At 43.9% G+C, this 17,630-nt stretch overlaps 1 protein-coding gene across 6 annotated transcripts in view; it reads left to right on the top strand.

The window, feature by feature from the left end:
* The window catches only part of inpp4b (inositol polyphosphate-4-phosphatase type II B), a 244,899-nt gene that overhangs the window by 119,037 nt on the left and 108,232 nt on the right, over window positions 1–17,630 (top strand). For 5 of the 6 annotated variants that reach the window (XM_045716544.2, XM_045716543.2, XM_045716545.2 and 2 more), the window contains one exon: window positions 13,919–13,998. In XM_045716544.2, the coding sequence (XP_045572500.1) occupies window positions 13,919–13,998 (80 nt within the window). Of the gene's footprint in view, window positions 1–8,123; window positions 8,453–13,918; window positions 13,999–17,630 lie in introns of those variants that run through there. The other variant, XM_045716549.2, reaches the window with a different exon arrangement.

Below are 17,630 nucleotides of genomic sequence, written 5' to 3'. Positions count from 1 at the left end.
TTTCTGAAGATGGCTGTGGTCTAAGCATGGGCTTTAAAGATATGTTTCTGAAGATGGCTGTGGTCTAAGCATGGGCTTTAAAGATATGTTTCTGAAGATGGCTGTGGTCTAAGCATGGGCTTTAAAGATATGTTTCTGAAGATGGCTGTGGTCTAAGCATGGGCTTTAAAGATATGTTTCTGAAGATGGCTGTGGTCTAAGCATGGGCTTTAAAGATATGTTTCTGAAGATGGCTGTGGTCTAAGCATGGGCTTTAAAGATATGTTTCTGAAGATGGCTGTGGTCTAAGCATGGGCTTTAAATATATGTTTCTGAAGATGGCTGTGGTGTAAGCATGGGCAGTTTCCCCCCAAACATACATTTAATTCTAACAAACATACAATTTAAGCTTTTCGCTGAATCACTTGAGCGTTAGTTGATGGGATACAGTTGAAGTCGGAAGTTTACGTAAACCTTAGCCAAATACATTTGAACTCAGTTTTTCACAATTCCTGACATTTAATCCTAGTGAAGATTCCCTGTCTTAGGACCACTACTTTATTTTAAGAATGTGAAATGTCAGAATAATAGTAGCAAGAATGATTTATTTCAGCTTTTATTTCTTTCTTTCATCACATTCCCAGTGGGTCAGAAGTTTACATACACTCAACTAGTATTTGGTAGCATTGCCTTTAAATTGTTTAACTTGGGTCAAACGTTTCACGTAGCTTTCCACAAGCTTCCCACAATAAGTTGGGTGAATTTTGGCCCATTCCTCCTGACAGAGCTGGTGTAACTGAGTCAGGTTTGTAGGCCTCCTTGTTCGCACACGCTTTTTCAGTTCTGCCCACACATTTTCTATAGTATTGAGGTCAGGGCCTTGGGATGGCCACTCCAATAGCTTGAATTTGTTGTCCTTAAGCCATTTTGCCACAACTTTGGAAGTATGCTTTGGGTCATTTGTCCATTTGGAAGACCCATTTGCGACTAAGCTTTAACCTCTATGGGCTAGGTGGGACGCAAGCGTCCCACCCGTGGTGCACTCCATCAACAGCAGGTGCATTTCAAGAGCGGCAAATTTGAATCCAAATAAATGTCAAAATTCAAATTTTTCAAACATACAACTATTTTACACCCTTTGAAAGATAAACATCTCCTTAATCTAACCACGTTTTACGATTTCAAAAAGGTTTTACGGCGAAAGCATAAATTTAGAGTATGTTAGGACAGTACATTTACAAGAGTTGTGTGTAATGTTGTGCCAATTCAAAGACAGGCGTCACCAAAACCATAAAATCAGCTAAAATTATGCACTAACCTTTTACAATCTCCAACAGATGACACTCCTAGGACATTGTGTTAGACAATGCATGCATTTTTTGTTCTATCAAGTTCATATTTATATCCAAAAACAGCGTTTTACTGTGGCGTTGATGTTCAGGAAATCGTTTCCCTCCAATAACCGGCATTCAAGTCAGCACCACAAATTAAATAATTAAAATTAGAAAACATTGGTAAAATATTATATTGTCATTTAAAGAATTATAGATTTACATCTCTTGAACGCAATCAACTTGCCAGATTTAAAAATAACCTTACTGGGAAATCACACTTTGCAATAATCTGAGCACTGCGCCCAGAAAAATACGCGTTGCGATACAGACTAGCCGCCATGTTGGGGAGATCTAAAATCGAAAATACTATGTAAATAATCCATTACCTTTGATTCTCTTCATCAGATGTCACTTCCAGGTATCACAGGTCCATAACGAATGTAGTTTTGTTCAAAAAAGCTCATCATTTATGTCCAAAAATCTCCGTCTTGTTAGCACATGATCTAAGCCCGCCGGACTTCACTTCATGAACGAGGGGAAAAAATATATTTACGTTCGTTCAAACATGTCAAACGTTGTATAGCATAAATCATTAGGGCCTTTTTTAACCAGAACATGAATAATATTCAAGGTGGACGAATGCATTCTCTTTTATAACGTATTGGAACGAGGGTACCCAACATGAACTCGCGCGCCAGGTGTCTAATGGGCCATCATCGTTCCATGGCTCTTGTTCGGTCAGATCTCCCTCCAGAAGACTCAAACCACTTTGTAAAGGCTGGTGACATCTAGTGGAAGCAATAGGAAGTGCCAAAATATTCCTCAGCCCCTGTGTTTTTCAATGGCATAGGCTTAAAGGTAATACAACACATCAGGTATCCACTTCCTGTCAGAATCTGTCTCAGGGTTTTGCCTGCCAAATGAGTTCTGTTATACTCACAGACACCATTCAAACAGTTTTAGAAACTTTAGGGTGTTTTCTATCCATATATAATAAGTATATGCATATTCTAGTTACTGGGTAGGATTAGTAACCAGATTAAATTGGGTACATTTTTTTATCCAGCCGTGCAAATACTGCCCCCTAGCCCTAACAGGTTAACTTCCTGACTGATGTCTTGAGATGTTGCTTCAATTTATCCACATAATTTTCCGTCCTCATCTTCACAAAGTCCTTTGCTGTTGTTCTGGGATTGATTTGCAATTTATCGCACCAAAGTACGTTCACCTCTAGGAGACAGAAGGCGACTCCTTCCTGAGCGGTATGACGGCTGCGTGGTCCCATGGTGTTTATACTTGCATACTATTGTTTGTACAGATGAACATGGTACCTTCAGGCGTTAGAAATTCCTCCCAAAGATGAACCAGACCTGTGGAGGTTACAATTTTTTTCTGAGGTCTTGGCTGATTTCTTTAGATTTTCCCATGATGTCAAGCAAAGAGGCACTGAGTTTGAAGGTAGGCCTTGAAATGCATCCACAGGTACACCTCCAATTGACTCAAATGATGTCAGTTAGCCTATCAGAAGCTTCTAAAGGACAAATTACTTGTGTCATGCACAAAGTAGATGCCCTAACTGACTTGCCAAAACTATAGTTTGTTAACAAGACATTTGTGGAGTGGTTGAAAAACGAGTTTTAATGACTCCAACCTAAATGTATGCAAACTTCTGACTTCAACTGTATTTGCATATCTCTCTCAGTGACCGTTGTCTTTCATGGTTGCTGTCACTGACCCAGTAACTCACGTCTCCAGTTACTTTGTGATTGGCAGAGTTTTGATCAACTAGCGTTTTGAAACGAGACCGTTTTCTTCTTCAATTGAAGGAATTCTTATTTAATCGTTTGAAGGCAGACTGCTCAGTGGGAGTCTGGGAGTAACGATAGTCTACACTATTATTAGCAGCCTGTTTATCCCATGTAACGGCCGATAACTGTTATGTTAAATATGAAAGGCTTCATTCTTTCTCTTTTTCTAAATCAGACACAATATGAATTCATAGATCAACTGTATTTGTATGTGATGGCAGAATCAATGGAATGATTATAAATTGTATTCCAAGTTGCCGCTGCGGCCCTTGATGGGCTTCAGAATTGGGTTTTCATAACGGATACAAATATGAATTGAAAAATGGATAGGTAAATATGTGGTGAAAAGAAAATGATACCTGATCGTTTGGTCAGAACTCCCGGTCATTAAACAGCCTGACACTGCAGAAACAGACACAGTACACTACTGAGAACGAAGACTGTTGATGCTATGTTGTCATTCACGCTCCGCTGTAGCACTGTAACCGTGGCGATGGGGACGGTGGAGGGGCTGGGAAAGGGGAGCTTAGTCTGATGGCTGACCTGTTATTTTGGATCAAAGGGGAAGGGAGGACAAGCCGTGCAAAGAGGGAGGGAAACGATGGGCTCGCTCAAGCATGACACCCCTCCTCCAGGGTGTGTGTGTGTGTGTGTGTGTGTGTGTGTGTGTGTGTGTGTGTGTGTGTGTGTGTGTGTGTGTGTGTGTGTGTGTGTGTGTACAGGTGAAAAGAAACATTGTGCAAACAGTACCAGTTTATGTACAGTACGAAGGTGTTTAGGTGTGAGCAAGTGTGTGTATGTTTTTTAATCACAGTGATTCCAGCCGATATTCAACACAGTCCATTGAGTTCCTTTAAAAGGCTCTGTAAAACCAGTGAGATCAGTATACAGTCCATACAAGTTGATGGTAGTGGAAAAGTTTCCCTTTTTGTGGTTTCAGGATGACCTTTCTATGACCCAGTGTTGGAGCTGTCTATTTTAAAAGCTGCCCTAGTTGACTCATTTGGCCAGCATAGGTGTGTGTGTGTGTGTGTGTTTGTCTACGATATGTGTACCTGTGAGTGTTGATAAGCTGTGTGTGTTTTTTCTTTCTGCTGGTATTACTGTCTCCCATGGTAACATGGCACATTAAACCTGTTTAATCCACGCCAGGCCTGAGCTCAGATCAGGCAACAGACTCAAGCTCGCTGTCCTTGAGCTCAGTGTGGATGTATGTTGTTGCAGAACATGTGTGCGTTGGGGTGTTTGTGTCTCTGTCTACAGTGTAATGGTGTCTGCCTGTCTGTGACTCTGAGTGTGCCTGTGCTGTGCAGCTCTGTCTGTCTGTGATGTTGGGTGTGTCTGTGCTGTGCAGCTCTGTCTGTCTGTGATGTTGGGTGTGTCTGTACAGCTCTGTCTGCCTGTGATGTTGGGTGTGTCTGTACAGCTCTGTCTGTCTGTGATGTTGGGTGTGTCTGTACAGCTCTGTCTGCCTGTGATGTTGGGTGTGTCTGTACAGCTCTGTCTGTCTGTGATGTTGGGTGTGTCTGTACAGCTCTGTCTGTCTGTGATGTTGGGTGTGTCTGTACAGCTCTGTCTGCCTGTGATGTTGGGTGTGTCTGTACAGCTCTGTCTGTCTGTGATGTTGGGTGTGTCTGTACAGCTCTGTCTGCCTGTGATGTTGGGTGTGTCTGTGCAGCTCTGTCTGTCTGTCTGTGATGTTGGGTGTGTCTGTGCAGCTCTGTCTGCCTGTGATGTTGGGTGTGTCTGTGCAGCTCTGTCTGTCTGTGATGTTGGGTGTGTCTGTGAAAGTGTTTTCTTTGTGTATTTTCTGGGTGAGTCTTGCATTAGTCATAAGTGATGTCAACAGAAGCTTTGTGTCATTCGTATGGATGTTGTTTCAGAACGTGAGTTTGTGTGAGTGTGAGCACCACTATACACCACTCTTGGTTATACCCCTTGCCGTGTCACCAGGCTCTCATGTTAATTCCAGCAGCCATAATACATGATTCCCCCTTCAGCTCTCTGAGTCATGAGCTGTCAATGAGAGGTGTGACTTGAGCGTCTCTCTCTCTCTCTCTCTCTCGACGTCCACGTCTTCGGCGCCTGGGGAACAGTGGGTTAACTGCCTTGCTCATGGGCAGGCGACAGATTTTTACCTTGTCACGGGAAAAATATGTTTACATTGCCAAAGCAAGGCCATGTGCACTGAGTCTGTACATAGTCAAAGATTTCCTTCATTTTGGGTCAGTCACAGTGATCAGGTATTCTGCCACTGTGTACTCTCTGTTTAGGGCCCAGTAGCATTCTAGTTTGCTCAGTTTTTTGGTGAATTCTTTCCAATGTGTCAACTAATTATCTTTTTGTTTTCTCATGATTTAGTTGGGTCTAATTGTGTTGCTGTCCTGGGGCTCTGTGGGGTGTGTTTGTGTTTGTGAACAGAGCCCCAGGACCAGCTTGCTTAGGGGACTCTTCTCCAGGTTTATTTCTCTGTAGGTGATGGCTTTGTTATGCAAAGTTTGGGAATCGCTTCCTTTTAGGTGGTTGAAGAATTTAACGGCTCTTTTCTGGATTTTGATAATTAGCGGGTATCGGCCTAATTCTGCTCTGCATGCATTATTTGGTGTTTTACGTTGTACATGGAGGATATTTTTGCAGAATTCTGCATGCAGTCTCTCAATTTGGTGTTTGACCCATTTTGTGAATTCTTGGTTGGTGAGTGGACCCCAGACCTCACAACCATGAAGGGCAATGGGTTCTATGACTGATTCAAGTATTTTTTGCCAGATCCTAATTGGTATGTCACATTTTATGTTCCTTTTGATAGCCCTTCTTGCCTTGTCTCCCACAAAGATGTGAACGATCTGAAAGTTACCTGTGGGGCTGATGTTTAGGCCGAGGTATGTATAGTTTTTTTGTGTGCTCTAGGGCAATGGTGTCTAGATGGAATTTGTATTCGTGGTCCTGGGAACTGGACCTTTTTTTGGAACACCCTTGTTTTTGTCATACTGAGATTTACTGTCAGGGCCCAGGTCTGACAGAATCTGTGCAGAAGATCTAGGTACTGCTGTAGGCCCTCCTTGATTGGGAACAGAAGCACCAGATCATCAGCAAACAGTAGACATTTGACTTCAGATTCTAGTAGGGTGAGGCCAGGTGCTGCAGACTGTTCTAGTGCCCTCGCCAATTCTTTGATATATATGTTGAAGAGGGTGGGGCTTAAGCGGCATCCCTGTCTCATCCTCTGGTCCTGAGGAAAGAAATGTGTGTTTTTTGCCAATTTTAACAGCACACTTGTTGTTTGTGTACATGGATTTTATAATGTCGTATGTTTTTCACCACTTTTCATGCATTTGTGTAGCAGACCCTAATGCCAAAATGCGTCAAAAGCTTTTTTTAAATCAACAAAGCATCAGAAGACTTTGCCTTTGATTTGTTTTGGTTTGTTTGTTTGTTAATTAGGGTGCGCAGGGTGAATACGTGGTCTGTTGTATGGTAATTTGGTACAAAGCCAATTTGACATTTGCTCAATACATTGTTTTCGCTGAAGAAATGTACAAGTCTGCTGTTAATGATAATGCAGAGAATTTTCCCAAGGTTGCTGTTGACACATATCCCACAGTAGTTATTTTGGGGATGGGGGTGATCAGTCCTTGGTTACAAATATTGGGGAAGACGCCAGAGCTGAGGATGATGTTAAAGAGTTTAAGTATAGCCAATTGGAATTTGTGGTCTGTGTATTTGATCATTTCATTGAGGATACCATCAACACCACAGGTATTTTTGGGTTGGAGGGTTTGTATTTTGTCCTGTAGTTCATTCAATGTAATTGGAGAATCCAGTGGGTTCTGGTAGTCTTTAATAGTTGATTCTAGGATTTGTATTTGATCGTGTACAGTATATGTTTTTTCTGTTTGTTCTTTGTTAAAGAGCCAAAAAGACTGGAGAAGTGGTTTATCCACATATCTCCATTTTGAATAGATAATTCTTTGTGTTGTTGTTTGTTTAGTGTTTCCAATTATCCCAGAAGTGGTTAGAGTCTATGGATTCTTCAATTACATTGAGCTGGTGTCTGACGAGCTGTTCCTTCTTTTTCCGTAGTGTATTTCTGTATTAGTGATTCACCATAGTGAAACTGTAGGCTCAGGTTTTCTGGGTCTCTATGTTTTTGGTTGGACAGGTTCTTCATCAAACCACTTGTCATTGTTGTTAATTTTCTTAGGTTGTCTGAATTTTTAGATTTGATAGGAAAGCTGAGAGGTCAAATAAACTGTTTAGGTTTTCTACTGCCAAGTTTACACCTTCACTATTACAGTGAAACATTTTGTCCAGGAAATTGTTGAAGGGATTGAATGAGTTTTTTGGTAGATTTCCACACTACTCTCCTTCCATCTATAGCATTTCTTAATATTATTCAGCTCCGTTGGCTTTGATGCCTCATGATTGAGCAAAGCTCTGTTCAAGAAGAGTGTGATTTTGCTGTGATCTGATAGTTGTGTCAGTGGACTGACTGTGAATGCTCTCTCTTTCCCCTCCATCTCTTTCCCCTCTCTCTCTCTCTCTCTTCCCCCTCTCTCTCTCTCTCTCTCTCTCTTTCCTCTCTCTCTTTCCCCTCTCTCTCTCTTTCCCCTCTCTCTCTCTTTCCCCTCTCTCTCTCTTTCCCCTCTCTCTCTTTCCTCTCTCTCTTTCCTCTCTCTCTTTCCCCTCTCTCTCTCTTTCCTCTCTCTTTCCTCTCTCTTTCTCTTTCCTCTCTCTTTCCCCTCTCTCTCTCTTTCCCCTATCTCTCTCTTTCTCCTCTCTCTCTCTCTCCTCTCTTTCCTTTGCCCTCTCTCCTCTCTCTCTCTTTCCTCTCTCTCTAACTATGATTGTTTTGCTTTCTTCCTCTCTCTTCCACACCGTCAGACTCTCAGAATCTCTCTCCTTCTCTCTTGCATGCTCTCATTTTCTCTCCACTTGCCTCTCTCGCTCGCTCTTCCTCCTCCCCCTCTCCCTCCCTCCTTCCTTCTCGCTGGTCACGCCAGCCGCCAAGCAGCAGCCCACAGCAGCAGCGGTTGCGGCAGTCACTCTCTTTCCTTTCAGTCAGTCCTCAGACAGTTTTCGCTGCCGCTGTGTGAGTGTGTGTGTGTGTGTGCTGCTCGTGAGTGGGTGTGTGTGTTTACCTGCTGGTATGCACCAGAGGGGAGCGGGGAAAGGGGCGCGGATATAGCGTTACGCGGACTACAGGAGACTGTGTATACGGAGGATATGAAGGGAGAATACTCCGGAGAACAGTGAGTAGAGGGACTACTCAACCCTCTCTGTAGCCCAGCTCTGTCTCTGTCTGGGGAAGACTGGCCACAATACTGGGGGAATGTAAGTGGCTTCCTCCTCTTAGCTTTACTGTGTGTGTGTGTGTGTGTGTGTGTGTGTGTGTGTGTGTGTGTGTGTGTGTGTGTGTGTGTGTGTGTGTGTGTGTGTGTCAAATAGTTAGTATAGTTTTTGATTACATTTGTGCCTGCTTGATAGTGTTTGTGTGTGTGTGTAGCCTTTGTGCAGTTTACAATACAATACATGTGTTGTATGATTATGACTAATCCCTGCACTAATGGAGAGCACCAGAGGACAACTATCCACCCACAACACACATACATCTGTATACCAAATGCATACAGGACCCACACACAGTTATTCTCCCATTTGGTAATGCACTGTCACCCCCAGTATAGGAGGTTCAATAGAACTAGGGTACTGGAGGAAGACCATTTAGCCCAGCTATGTAATAGAGGGGAAGCGCTGGCCTTCAGCACTCCAAACACTACCTTGACCTGCCCATGTTTGTTATGTTGCGTTGTGGGCTAGACAAACTGTTTGCAATGCTACTTTCTGTTGACGAAGGAGTGGGCGGGATCTGTGGGCGGGATCTGTGGGCGGGATCTGTGGGTGTGATGTGTGTGTTTGCTGCTGGGGGGGGGGGGCAGAGTGTGTGATGCAGTTTTTATAGAAGTGGGGGGTTGTTTTGCGAGTGTGTTGGTTTATTCTTTATAGGAGAGTGTGTGTGTGAGCGCGCGCATGCACACACTTGTGTGTGTTAGCAAGAGTGCTGTGTGATGGGTGATCTGCCGTGTTCCTTTTTAAAAGACAGCAAAGGAGAGCATAGATCTAAAGTTTCTTTCTACCCCTGAACATGAGTGGGGCAAAGAGTGAGGAGAGATGTCGAGAGAAAGGGAGCGAGAGAGAAAGAGAGCGAGAGCGATCGGAGTGAGAGCATCATAATCAGTCCTCCATGATGCTGGAAGAGAATGAATGAAGACCATCATTTGTCTCCCTGTCCCTCTTCGTCTCTTCTTATTTTCTTTGATCCTGTGTTAGATTCCAGCTCCCTGGAGCTTCATTACATCCCAAAAGGAACCCTATTCCCTATACAGTGCATTACTTTTGATAGTGCTCTGGTCAAAAGTAGTGCACTATATCGGGAACAGGGTGCCTTTTGGGACGCAAAGAGTGCATAGGGATATTATAATGGCCAACCTCAAGCTGTTTTTCTGAGAAACCCCCTATTCCAGCTCTTATTAGTGACTGGTGTGCACTGTGCAGCCATTTGAGAGTGCTGTGTTCTCCCCCCTGTTGGAACAGTCATCTGTAATGTATGTGCATGTGTCCCAAATGGCACCCTGTGCCCTATTTAGTACACTACTTTTGACCCGAGCCCTATTGGTCCCGGTCAAAAATAGTGCACTAGGGAAAAGGATGCCATTTGGGATGCAAACATTCTCCACAGGTCTTTGGCCTTGTGTCGGGTATCTGTGTAGCAGGGTGCTGTGTTAGAAGAATGGTTCAGTGTATGGCTGTTAGGAGCCCACAGGGCTGTGTGTGTGTGTGTGTGTGTGTGTGTGTGTGTGTGTGTGTGTGTGTGTGTGTGTGTGTGGTGTGTGTGTGTGTGTGTGTGTGTGTGTGTGTGTGTGTGTGTGTGTGTGTGTGTGTGTTTTTCAGGAAAAGGCTCTGGGGGTAAATAATGGATCAAAGGTCAGCAGACAGGATGTGCCCTTTTTTATCAGATACAGGGGGACTGCTCAGGGCGAGGGGTGGGACAAGATGAAGGAGAGCGAGAGTGATGGGGAGAGAATGATAGAGAGAGTTATAGGGGGAGGGAGAGAGATGGAGACTTGTAGGGGGTGAGGGAGAGTTGTGGGGGGAGAGTGAGGGAGAGGGTGGTAGGGGGAGAGAGTTGTAGGGGGAGAGTGAATGCAGTCAAATTATACACGAGGGAGGGAGGGAGGGAGTTGTAGGGGGAGAGAGAGAATGCACTCAAGTGGGAGGGAGGGAGGGAGGGAGATAACAAAATGCAAGACTTGAACAAAAGTTGATGTCAACCCAAATCGATATCTCATTACATCCAAACTAGGAACCATATACAGGGTCAGCGTGGCTGGCTAAGAGCTGTCCTGAGCTTGTCCCGTGGCGCGCTATAGTAGGAATGGCAGCTCTGGGGGCATTCTCTCCACTCGCGCTCTCTCTCTCGCTCTTTCTCTGTATTTGTCTCTTCCTGTCCACACACGCTTATCCACCTGGGGATATCATATGACATTTGACCCTGTCATTAGAACCCTGCCGTGTGACAGAGGACAAGTGCCAATGACAGAGGAGGAACTCCTGCCTCCATGACGACAGGGTCCAATCGAATGAGGGGTTACTGATACAGTATGTGCCCTGTGTAATGTCCATGAACATTTTAACACTATTGTCTTAAAAACCCTCTACTAAGCTATATGGAATTGTTTTAAGAAGGTAATATCAAGGATCTGGATAAGAGTGTCTGGTAAATGACTAAAATGTTTATTATTTAATAGTTCAATATGCATGAATGGATATGTAAGAACATTTAAGAGAATAATACAGATCGTTAAATGCTCACAGGCAGTCAACATGACATTCTCTCGGACAAAAACCCTGAAATATGTATATGCAAGTAGATTTTATTTGCTAGCATTGTGAATCACTCTAGGAGATATTGAACGATTTTGCTTAATTGAACTATGAGATGAACAGATGTCTTAGTAGAACTGAGAGGAACAGATGTCTTAGTAGAACTATGAGATGAACAGATGTCTTAGTAGAACTATGAGATGAACAGATGTCTTAGTAGAACTGAGAGGAACAGATGTCTTAGTAGAACTATGAGATGAACAGATGACTTAGTAGAACTGAGATGAACAGATGTCTTAGTAGAACTGAGATGAACAGATGTCTTAGAGAACTGAGATGAACAGATGTCTTAGTAGAACTGAGATGAACAGATGTCTTAGTAGAACTATGAGATGAACAGATGTCTTAGTAGAACTGAGATGAACAGATGTCTTAGTAGAACTATGAGATGAACAGATGTCTTAGTAGAACTGAGATGAACAGATGACTTAGTAGAACTATGAGATGAACAGATGTCTTAGTAGAACTATGAGATGAACAGATGTCTTAGTAGAACTATGAGATGAACAGATGTCTTAGTAGAACTATGAGATGAACAGATGACTTAGTAGAACTGAGATGAACAGATGTCTTAGTAGAACTATGAGATGAACAGATGACTTAGTAGAACTATGAGATGAACAGATGTCTTAGTAGAACTATGAGATGAACAGATGACTTAGTAGAACTGAGATGAACAGATGACTTAGTAGAACTATGAGATGAACAGATGTCTTAGTAGAACTGAGATGAACAGATGTCTTAGTAGAACTATGAGATGAACAGATGTCTTAGTAGAACTATGAGATGAACAGATGTCTTAGTAGAACTATGAGATGAACAGATGTCTTAGTAGAACTATGAGATGAACAGATGTCTTAGTAGAACTATGAGATGAACAGATATCTTAGTAGAACTATGAGATGAACAGATGTCTTAGTAGAACTATGAGATGAACAGATGTCTTAGTAGAACTATGAGATGAACAGATGTCTTAGTAGAACTATGAGATGAACAGATGTCTTAGTAGAACTATGAGATGAACAGATGTCTTAGTAGAACTATGAGATGAACAGATGTCTTAGATGTATTTTCTCTGTACTTTTCTCTGACATGTTCCAGTCTGTTTGTAATTGAGAGCATTGAGACTAAATGCTAAACTAAAGGCTCAGCAGAAAAGGTTCAGCGTTTAGAACAAAGGCCTTGAATGACAGACAAGTAGAGTCCCAATATCACAGGATCTGAGACAGTGAAAAAGACACACACAGTTAGCCTCATTATCTACATAAGAATAGAGTTGTTAATTAATTGTGGATGAATTATCGAGGGGGTTGGCCTTTGTTTTTGTCTTAACTCAGACTCTGTCTTTGTGTGTGTGTGTGTGTGTGTGTGTGTGTGTGTGTGTGTGTGTGTGTGTGTGTGTGTGTAGTAGAGCATTTCTTGGCATGGTGAGCTCGGTGCCCACCTGCTCTAATGTAACAAAGAGAGTGAGTGTCTGTTAGGCAAACAGTGTGTGTCAGGCAGACGGGACACTGTGTGTGTGTGTGTGAGAGAGAGAGCGAGAGAGAGATAGGGATGAGGTGCATGTCAGTGTGTATGCACATACGTGTGTGTGTGTAGTCCATATCTCTCCGTTATTGATGGGCTCGTTCCGTACCTCACTCACCGTGACCCAGTTCTTCTGCACTGACCCCCCTCCCCCCCATTCACATCAAGCCTGCAGCACCTAGGTGTCCTCAGCAGTGTGTGTGCGTCCGTGAGCTTGCTTGGTCAGGAACCCCTTTGACTGGGGATGTTCTCTGTATAAATGGAGTAGAAAGCCTAGGCCTGGTCTTGTTTTAGAACAGTGGGGTTTTTAAAGGGGCAATGTTGAAACAATAGCACAGTAGATCCCCGCCCCTGTTTTGGTAAAAGCTGAGGGATGCGGCTGGAGAAATGTAACCACTCTCAAATGGTGGTTGTTTACGTTTACTTTGTTTTACAAACTAAAGTCTCATGTAAGTGGTCAGCTGCTCAGTTAAGTTCTGGGTCCATACGTGTTAAGATGAAGAGATGCTAGAACGAGGAGCTCTTTGCAAGTTACTGACAAGTCTGTGGGCCGAATATCCCCTCCCCTTACCAGATTTAAAAGATGCTAAAACCCGGAAATTTGTCCAAATAACAAGTGACGAAAAACCCAAACACCGAACTAATGCTGCTTGGTATCTCACTCTTCCCGTTCTGTCATGATAGATCTACCAGAGATATATTGGTAGTCTGTCCACGAGAGAATAGAGTAAAACAAGCTTATATTCTGGGTTCTGATGGGGTACAACAGCTAAACTAAGCTCATGAGGCGTTTAGAAGTTATATTCTTCCAGAATCAATGGGTATATATCACTCATTTAATGGATGTAGTAACTGCAGATTGTCCCTTTTTAATTGGAGAGGCTTTACAGCAAGGCAGAGATTGAGTTTGCTGTTGGGTGGGTTCGCAAACGTTTTTTTCCTAATGTGTCTTTCCAGCGTTTCACCTGTTTCTGTGCATCCAAAAGCCACAGGAAAGGTATTTGATATATTGCAGCCTACTCCGGTGTGCTTTGAATAAATTGTTGATTTTGTAGCAATGTAGGCAGGGCAGTCAGAGTGCAGCTTGAACCCGCAACTCTGAGGGTAAAGCACACTACCACCTGTGCCATAAAGGTCGACCTCTTGGCAGGAGCGTAATACACTCACCTATAGGGCGCCAGCAGTATCAGTAAATGTCCATTCGGATTTCAATACTAATGCTAATTAGCTGTAAGATGACTTGAATGCTATCATCATGCTAATGATTGGCTGTTAACTGACTTGATGTATGCTACTAGCCTGACTGCTGTCTTTGTTCTCTGTCCACAGAGCAGTTTCCTGGGCAGCGCTACGTTCTCCGTTAGCGACCTGCTAAGGTCAAAGGACGATCAGCTGACCCTCAATCTAAGGTGAGTGAACATTGCTCTCTCCTCTTTCTCAACTCTACCACTTTCTTTCTTTCTTTCTTTCTTTCTTTCTTTCTTTCTTTCTTTCTTTCTTTCTTTCTTTCTTTCTTTCTCAACTCTCAGACCCTGAATGCCTTTGCACCGCTCTTAAAGGTTTTCTTTGATGGGTAATTGATGGTTGGAAGCCAGTGCTGATCTCTTTGTGGCAGCAGTCTCTTTGCACTCTTGTTTTTTTCCCTCCTAACCGTTGAAGGTCAATGTCAAATATTTTTGAATAGATGTGGGTAGCTGTATTTTCTATACATGGACTTTAAAGTAAGACTAACTCTTCAATAGAACTTGTTTTTATCTCTTGATCTTACCTTTTAACTGATCTTGTTTTGTTTTCTTGTCCTGACGTTTGGAGGCTAGTTTTATTCTTTTTCTCTCCACAGGCTTTAAAGTCTAACTCTTCAGTTGTTGGACCTTCAAACGTCTGTTTTTTTCTGTATATTGTTATAATCCAACCATGGTATTGGAATGATGCAAGTAGTTGCCTGCCCTATTTGCCAGACAACCCAGGGCTAGACAATGCACATGTTTTGTTAGCTGGTCAATTACATGGTATCAGAGGGCAGGGCAGGTTATCTGGCTGTGTGTGGGGGTGGATCCACCGTTTCTGGCCTGGTGGAGGGAAACGGAAACAAGTTTGCATTAAGAATGTGGAAGTGGGCGTAGAGGTGTGGCAGGGCAAAGAGATTGAGAGAGCGGTTGAAAGACAGAGACTGACGGAGAGACAGACAGAGAGAATATAGTCAGAGACAAAGGATAATGTTGGTGAGAGCGAAAGAAAGAGAGAACACCTGGAGGATGATGGGAGGTCAGAGAGGTAGTTCCCATGGGAATAAAGACACCTGTTAGAGCACAGAACACCCCCATACCAAACATGCATGTGTGTCATGGGGATGAAAAGAAAGTCAACAGTCTAGCTACTGAGATGCAATTATAAGCCTGGCTTGGCTGCTGCTGCTCCTGCTGCTGCTGCTCCTGCTGCTGCTGCTGCTGCTCCTGCTGCTGCTGCTGCTGCTGCTGCTGCTCCTGCTACTGCTCCTGCTACTGCTCCTGCTACTGCTCCTGCTGCTCCTGCTGCTGCTGCTGCTGCTCCTCCTGCTGCTGCTGCTGCTGCTGCTCCTGCTACTGCTCCTGCTACTGCTCCTGCTACTGCTCCTGCTGCTCCTGCTGCTGCTGCTGCTGCTGCTGCTCCTGCTGCTGCTGCTGCTCCTGCTACTGCTGCTGCTCCTGCTGCTCCTGCTGCTGCTACTTCAGTATAATCAGACAGACTGTGGGTTTTTCACTGAACATGGGTTTATTTCCCAGTCTCTTTGGCCCTACTGTCTGCCCTTTTTCGCTCTCTTTTTCTCTTCCGTCGTTCTTTTCACTCGCTCCGTTATTCTTTCTCATTTCCTGAAGGTGAGCACGGGTCCCTGGCCATAATTGTCACTGGTATGATTGACAGCGCTACTCGCCGCCACGAGGGAGGGAGATTATGCAGTGTGTGTGTGTGTGTGTGTGTGTGTGTGTGTGTGTGTGTGTGTGTGTGTGTGTGTGCGCGTCTCTGTCTTTCTGTGCAACAAGATCTCATGGTTTGACCAATTTGACTTCAGATTCCGGCGTTTGACAATGTTTGTCCAAACGTCAAATTTTGAAGTTGCTTCAAATGTCAAATTTTGACGTGTTTCGGACAGCCTGAGTTGCTGAGCTGCTATCGGCAGGGCCTTGCGGCTGGTTAAGTTTAGGCATTAATTCCAAATGGTTAAGTTAAGAGGTTAAGAGTTCAGGTTTGGGATAGGGTTAAAACAAAAACAACTCTATGGTTAAGTTTAGCCATTAATTCCGAATTGTTAAGGTTTGGGATAGCCCATCAGCCACCACCACCGTTCACAACGCTCAAGCAGACTTGATGGTAATAGTGCTCACCGTTGCCTCTAGTGGCCAATTTTGAAGGCATCTCCCGACATCCTGGGAACCTGGACTGATGTCTGATTTCGAAGTGGATCTTGAGTGACCTGGCTGTTCTATATATGTGTGTGTGTGTGAGAGCTTGTGTCTGAGCGCGTCCACTGTACTGCTAACAAACACCTCCAGCCAAGGCCTACAGCCAACGATTGGTCCGTTTGATAATGCTGATTCTGATGAAAGGAGGGACAGGACGTCATTGTGGTGCTTTTTGCAAGCTAAAAGGCTACTCTGTGGCAATGTGTTCCCGTAAAGTGGAGGGAGAACGTTGACTGGCAGAGGGATATGTGTTGTCTTAGTGTTTGGCCCACCACGTTGCGCGCACACACACAGACCGCCCGTGGAGTGGCGCACACACACACACACACACACGCCCTGCAGAGTGTCATTTTCTAATTGCACTGAACGAGGGATGAAAGAACACACACAGCCTAGGAAAGTTCCTTTAATCCCCAACAGAAAGAGACAGGGCAACAACTGGGGGCTCATCTACACTACCCTGTCTGTTGTGGAAGAACGTGGCCTTCCCAGGGCTGAGGGTGTACTTGTCATTTCTCTTCCACATAATACACTACTGCAGTGGTGGAGGCCGATCGATGTATGGGTTTGAGGTTTTGGGATGCTCTTTGTGGCGGTTTTACCTCTCGAGTTTAAAACTCTCTCAAATTACAACTCTTTAGCTTTTTGAAAGAGTTTAGAAATATCAGTGTTACTTTCTTCATCCCCGGGTTGGTCTCGCAATGGGCAGCTTTAGGAGGAAGTCATTTTATTTGGTCAACAGATACGCCCTTAAGGATGTGGTGGGAATGTTGATGGTCAAGGCAGAATGGCCCACAGCTGAAAGTCTATTCTGTACAGTGGAATACAAGGCAGCTACTGTAGTCCTCTGGAGACCAAACGCCTTGTTATACCAGTCAGGTGGTGTTATGTTGTTGTCTGATAGGATGGCCCAGATTCTTGTTTCCTCATGTCTCCCTATGGACATTTACTCTTGCGCACGCAGAGTCTCATTTGCATCTCTCTCGCTCTCTCTCTCGCTCTCTCGCTCTCTCTCGAGCTCGCTCTCTCTCTCGCGCTCTCTCACTCTCTCTCTCTCATGCTCTCTCTCTCTCACGCTCTTTATCCAATATGCTGTTTGGTTTGGTAGCTCATCCACTGAGGAGGGATTTTCAAAGGCGAAAGCAGCCATGAGTCTGTGATCCATCCTCTGTGGTTGGGTTCAAGCCAGTGATTCAGATTTTCTCCTACTCTCCAAGCCGCTCAAAGACAACAGCGCTGGTTTCGACTATGAGAACAGAGAACAGCAGGCATATGTATTCTACAGCTTGTTAAGAAGAGTCTACAGTTTGCTGTATGGAGGGTTATTGTCAAGCAGTAGCTCAGTTTGCTAACAGAAAACGACAACCTTTCTCTACTGAGAGAAATTGGACAAATATTCTTTCAGAAGACAGAACAGTTGTTCTCCCCTCAGAGCTGTTTGAAACCAGCTCGACATTGACGTAGTTCTCGTCTTAATAAGGTCTGGATTTACACGGGGTCCTTAAGCAAATATATATGTGAAATTGGTATTTGATGTTTGACCGGGGGAGTTTGTTTTTCCCTTCCACTTCTATGAAGTTCACCACCTAAGGGACATGTTT

This window comes from Salmo salar, chromosome 04 (genome assembly GCF_965601325.2).
Source record: "Salmo salar chromosome 04, fSalSal1, whole genome shotgun sequence".
Classification (NCBI taxonomy): domain Eukaryota; kingdom Metazoa; phylum Chordata; class Actinopteri; order Salmoniformes; family Salmonidae; genus Salmo; species Salmo salar.
This window is presented reverse-complemented; position numbering and strand designations above follow the sequence as displayed.